Below are 6485 nucleotides of genomic sequence, written 5' to 3'. Positions count from 1 at the left end.
ATGCTTTCTTTCCATTTGCCCTCACTTGTCATTGTCTCCTCCAGGTTAAAACTACTTATCCTATTGCTGACTTTTCCATTAAAAATACTGGTATCTCTCCATGTTTTCCCATGTTATGGAGTCCTGGAAGTCAAACAGGAGCACACATGAAAGTTACTGTTTATGTTTAAAACTTCAATGAGTCTTGCCATGTGATGAATGCGTTGCTGTAATTTAATGGACAACATGTTGATGGGCAGAATAGCATCCAGCGAGTTGACAGTAGGAATAATCTTCCTGTCGCAGACTATAATTGCAATTCTGGGCAATTTCTCTCTTCTTTGTCAGTTCCTGTACTACAGAGAGTGCAGGGTGAGGGCCACGGATTTGATTTTGAAGCATCTGACAATATCCAACTCCTTGGTCGTTCTCTCTAAAGGAGTGCCCCAGACCATGGCGGCTTTGGGTTTAAAACATTTCCTCGGTGATTTAGCATGCAGACTTCTTCTATATGCTCAGCGAGTGGGCAGGGGCGTGTCCATTGGCACCACCTGCCTCTTGAGTGTGTTCCAGGCCGTCAGGATCAGCCCCGTGAACTCTTGCTGGAAGGTCAAATTCCCAAAGTATATTGGCAGCTCTGTTTCCATCTGCTGGATCTTGTACACATTTGTAAATTTAATTTTTCCTGCATATGTGTTCTGTGTTTCTGGTCAATGGAGCAGCAAGAACATGACACGGAAAAGAGATTTGGGGTACTGTTCCTACGTAGATGATGAGCAAATCAGTGGCTCAGTATACGCAGCCTTGATAGCCTTCCCTGAAGTCTCCCTGTCTGGGCTCATGCTCTGGGCCAGCGGCTCCATGGTGCTCATCCTGCACAGGCACAAGCGGCGGGTCCGGCACATTCACAGCACTAATGTCTCCCCCAGGTCCTCTGCCGAGTCCAGAGCCACCCAGAGGGTCCTTGTCCTGGGGAGCACCTTCGTGTGTTTTTACTTCCTCTCATCCGTATTTCATGCTTATCTCATTTATAATCCTACTTGGTGGCTGGTGAACACCTGCAGCCTAATTTCTGTGTGTTTTCCGACTGTCAGCCCCTATCTGCTCATGAGCTGGGGCTCCACTGTACCCAGGCTCTGCTTTGTGTGGGTAAGGAACATGAAATCCCCTCCTCTTTCCAGAAGGAAGTAAATTGTATGTTTTTGCACAGTGTTCATTTTATTCACTCATCACACTTGAAAAGTCAATACAAAATCCCTTAGGAGAAGCCACATGTCTTTGTGAGGTAGACCTGATAGCTGGGTCAATATGGAACATGCATGGGCACAGTGGGGGAGGGAGACAGCCCGGCCTGATTGTTATGCCTACTAAGTTGGTGACAGGGTCTTAATAAAGTGGTGCTTGAGACAGAGGGACTGGATATGGTCGTAGCTTCTGTCAGATGAAATAGTTGGTTTGACCCTCTGTTGTGCTTACGGGAATACTAGGTAGAAGGGAATAGTCAGGTAGTGAGTGGTGGATGGTGCTGGCAGACAATTCATGAGTTTCCTAGGTACAAGCATACCTTACAGGCTGTGGCAGGCCAGCATTTATTCTGGACGATAGTTGCTAGATGTTTGGAGATTTAGGAAAGAAGCCTGGGATGTCCTCTGGTTTCACCCCCCTTTAGACAAGTCCTAAGACAGAGGAAACCTTCAAGAGTGAAATCGGACCAGGGTCCACTAAGGGCCCCAGGCACCACCCCATGCCCCTGTGCTCCATGGGTGCTGGTTCCCCATGTGCGGAGAAGGCATTCCTTTGAATCTGCCCTACCCCAGAAAGCTGGCTGCTGAAGTTGCACTGCCCTGTCCGCACACTGTGCTTGGCAGACCCAGTAGATTGCCTGGTGCAGCTATGCCCAAAGGGACGGCAGAGGACACGGCCAGATGTGCTGGGATCCCTGTACCACTAAGCTGCAGGCTCCAAAGATCCAGGATGATAGTTTGTCCCTAGTTGAAAGGAGAGATGGTCACAGAAGATTGAAATCAGGATCATATTAACGACAGAAGGCATAACTAGGGTCTCCCATTGCAAGGGAATAATCGTCTGCCTTGTTCAAATATGCATAGAAAACGTGGAGTCGGGACAGTCCATTCCTGCTGCATGTAAGCTCTTCCAAAAATCCAGCTCCGAGAAAGAACCGGGCATATGTATGTATCAGTGACTTCACCCCAGGAAAAAGCACTGGCAATTCCTTGCCAAAAGGCATGTGACGGTCGCCTCTGACACAGTCCAAATCCGCTTCAACGGGAGCTCGCTTCAGAAACAGTAGAGACCGACCCTGAGGAGTGTACGCTGTTTGTGGGCCCAGTCTGTGGCAAGAGTGGAGTTCACGTGTGAGGTGCACATGTCACAGGAAGGTCTGCCCAGGCTGTGGCTCCAGGCCCATGGAGACACCGTGGGTGGGCATGCCAGTGCCTAGAAGACTCCCACTGACCGTGAGCAAAGGGCAGTGGTGAGTGTCTCATCCAACATCCATAAAGCCACTTCTGAGACCGAGAGATTGCCCTTCCCAAAAGGTTTTCCGTGTGCCTCTCATATGACCCGAGGGTCCACCCGGACCTGGAATGACATTGGCCAGGCCGGGAGAAGAGCCGTAGGAATGAGGAGGGAAGAGGTGACATTCTGAAAAAGAGAAAGAAGGTCCTGGAGCACCTCAGGCTTCTTTCTCCCAAGGTCTCCATTCTAATTGTGTTTCATTAGACTCTGTTTCCCTATTGGTAACCATTCATCACTGGGACAGTGATATTTACCAAGTTTCTTATTTTCTCTGTTTTTGCTGCCCTGCCATGAGTGAGTTGCTGAGAGACAGCCTCCCCATTACAGGGCAGTTCTTAGTAATGGAAAGAGACTTGACAAGGGTACCCTTTGAGATGCAGCCTAGCCCTTGCAGACCCAGAGCCCCAGGCGTCTTCAGCCCCAACCCTCTCCAACATTCTAAGCCAGTATTTTGCTGCTGTAACCCGACCCAGGACCGGGTATAATGAACTGAGGGACAGCACCTAGGCCTCCAGCCCACCAGAACCGTTCCAAGTAGTCAGTCCTGTTTATCGCGTCCTGCCGAACGGTCCCCAGGAATTCCCAGGAAGGGCTCAGGCCGGACTCTCCGCCCCTCATGCTTCTGCCTCCCGAGAAGGAAGTGATGCTCTGGCTGAGTCCCTGCCTGGTGTGCTGTGACCACCCCCACAAGAAATGTTTGTGATAAAATCTTTCAGGGCGTTATCTTCACTGTGCCATCCTCATCCCTCACCTGCATACAGTGAGACACAGCTACGCAAGACTTTCTGGGAGAGGAAATAGGAGCCTGGTTTAGATGTGGTAAAGTAGAAGCCAAGGGGTTTTCAGGGAGGGTGAGTCAAATGCCCTTCGGGGTAGAGTCTGGTACTTTTGGATTCAGAGAGCATGAGGAGTTGGGGTGCAGGGCCAGTGTTCTGAGGCAGCATCGCTGGGCCTCCCGAGACGCCGTGAGGAATGCAGGCCGTGGGACATCCCAGGAGGACCCAGAGAATTGGGTGGTGCCATTTGCCCAACGTCTGGACCGGAAGTTCTCCCAAAGCAGCCTCTAGTCCTGCCAGTTCAGCCCACCACCACTAGTGGAGGAGCCCCTGTGTTGGCCCTCTCCCCTCTGATTCCCACAGATGGGCCTGCCTGGGCCTGGGTGGGCACCCAGGGCTGGTTCCCTCCTGGGCCCGCCCTCTGAGGGCTCTGCTGTCCATGAGTGTCAGGCTCCAGCAGTGACATCGTCAGAGACTGGGGACCTGGGATCCCATGTTGAGAGATTAGAAGTAACCCTTAGGGGTTCTGTGGTGGAAAAGGCAGATCCTTCCCTTTGCATTAGGTCTTGAGGGCTCCCCGAACAGCATCCCATAGTCTGCATGGCTTAAACAACAGAAATAAATCCTCTCGTACTTCTGGTGGCTACAGGTCCAAGATTAGGTAAGGACATGTCTGGTTTCCTCTAAGGTGTCTCTTTGGCTTACAGATGCTGTCTTCCCACTGTGTTCTTACTGTCTTTTCCTCTGTGTTCACACAGGTCTGGTGTTTTTCTTGGTGTCCAGAAGTGATCTTGTTATAGGGAGACCAGAAGTACTGGATTCAGGCTCAAAGTTTTGGCCTCATTTTTATTTAAACACCTCTTTCATCACTGTCCCCCATGGGATTTGTGCAGTTGATTCTGTTTTGTGAGGAGCAGAAATTAGGGTTGTGTAGATGCAGGATTCTTGGTGGCTGTTTTTTTGCACCCAGATACCAGGGACCAGGTTGTATGTGTCGATTCTGAGTGGAAGGGTGTGATATTTTCCACATGTTTGACACTTGTTTAGGTTTGGACAGAGGGCTCCTCTAATAGTAAAAGTACTGTTAGGGGTATTCTGTGTTGCATAGTTTGGTTCCAGTGGTGTAGCTGGGCCAGAGTCAGGGCACATCCACCAGTTTTGTCTGAGGCAGGCATGTGCCCAGGTGCATAACCATGTGCCACTGAGGAATCAACTTAGACATAGAAACTCCGAAACCTTAGGTCCATCCACTGATTGGAAGAGATATGTCATTGTGCAAATACTAAATGGTGTATTCATTGCCTCTGGCCATCATGGCCTGGTGCATGGGTTAGCCTCCACCAATAATAGAAAATACTCATAACCTTTGACTCTGATGTCATTTACAGAGATGGTCCCTCCATCATCTGTGTGTAGAACTATGACTCAAATGTTGTACCAGAGTCCAAGATGAGGGACACAATCCAAAATGCACACTGATAGACATTCTGCAAACAATGGGTGTGCATCCTTCAGCATTGTCATTATCAGTAAACACAAAAGAGTGATAGCTGACCTAGGTTAAAGAAACTAAAGCATCCAACTGTCACTATTTGCAGATGACATGATATTATACATAGACATCCCTAAAGAATCTACCAAAAAACTACTAGAATAACTGAATTCAGCAAAGTTGCAGGATACAAAAGTAATACAGAGAAATCTGCTATATTCCTATTTACTAACAATGAAGTAGGCAACAGAAATCAGAGAAAAAACTCCATTTACAACTGCATCAAAAAGAATAACATACCTAGGAGTAGACTTAACCAAGGAAGTGAAATACGTATATGCTGAAAATTGTAAGATACTGATGACAGAAATTGACTAAGACAGCAATAAATGGAAATCTATCCCATCTCATGGTTGGAAGATTTAATTTTGTCAAAATGAACTCCGTCCCGAAGCAATTCAGATTCAATTCAACCCCTATCAAAACACCGAAAGCATTCTATGATGAAGTAGAATAAGTAGTTCTAAAATTTATATGGGACAATAGACCCTAAATAGCCAAAACAATCCTGAGAAAGAACAAAGCTAGGGGGATTATGCTCCCTGACTTCAACCTATATGACAGAGCACAGTAATGAAAACAATTTTGGTACTGGGACAAGAACAGACCCATAGATCAATGGAACAGAATAGAGAGCTCAGACATAAATTCATCCATATATGGTCAATTAATGTATGATAAAGGAGTCATGAACATATAATGGAGGAAAGGCAGTTTCTTCAACAACTGTGTTGGTAAAACTAGACAGCTACATGTAAGAGAATGAAACTGTATTACTGTCTAATTCCGTACACAAAGGTAAACTTCAAATAGATCAAAGGCCTGAATGTAAGTCACGAAACCACAAAACTCTTAGAAGAAAACAAGCCAAAAATCTCTTGAATATAAGCATGAACAATTTTTTCCTGGACAATCACCTTGGGCAAGGGAAACAAAAGGAAAGATGAACAAGAGTGTCTCTATCAAACTAAAATGCTTCTGTACAGCAGAGAACACCATCAGCAGAACGAAAAGCATCCTACCGTATGAGAGGATGTAGTCAAAAGTGACTCATGTGATAAGGGATAAGATCCAACATATATACAGAACTCATATAGCTGAACACCCAAAAAACAACCTTATTAAAAAATGGGTGGAGGACCCAAACAGACACTTTTCCATACAGGAAATACAAATGGCCAACAGGCACATGAAAATATGTTCCACCTGGTTAATCATCAGGGAAATGCAAATTAAAACCACAGTGAGATACCACCTCACACCAGTTAGTTCGGCCACTATCCAACACGCAAGAAGGAACAGATGGTGATGAAGATTCTTAGAAATAAGAAACCTCCTTCACTGTTGGTGAGAATGCAAATTGGTGCAACCACTGTGGAAAGCAGTGTGGAGGTTCTTAAAAATCTAAAAATAGAAGTACAATTTGACCCCAATATTCCACTCATAGGAATTTACCTTAATCCCAGTTTCAAAAAGATATATGCATCCGTATACTTATGGCCACACTATTTGCAATAGCCAAGATATGGAAGCAACCTAAGTTTCCATCAATAGATGAGCAAATAAAGAAGATGTGCACAATGAAATGTTATTCAGCCATAAAAAGAAAAGAAATCCTGCCATTTGCAAACATGGATGGA

The 6485-nt window shown here is 46.3% G+C and overlaps 1 protein-coding gene across 1 annotated transcript; it reads left to right on the top strand.

Moving 5' to 3' along the window:
- Positions 1 to 225: 225 nt before the first annotated feature.
- LOC108405700 (vomeronasal type-1 receptor 4-like) lies at positions 226 to 1229 on the top strand. The gene has a single exon (XM_037025677.2). The coding sequence runs from the start codon at positions 226 to 228 to the stop codon at positions 1168 to 1170; it is 945 nt and encodes a 314-aa protein (XP_036881572.2). The 3' UTR covers positions 1171 to 1229.
- Positions 1230 to 6485: the final 5256 nt, after the last annotated feature.

Source organism: Manis javanica, chromosome 17 (assembly GCF_040802235.1).
Source record: "Manis javanica isolate MJ-LG chromosome 17, MJ_LKY, whole genome shotgun sequence".
NCBI lineage: Eukaryota > Metazoa > Chordata > Mammalia > Pholidota > Manidae > Manis > Manis javanica.
This window is presented reverse-complemented; position numbering and strand designations above follow the sequence as displayed.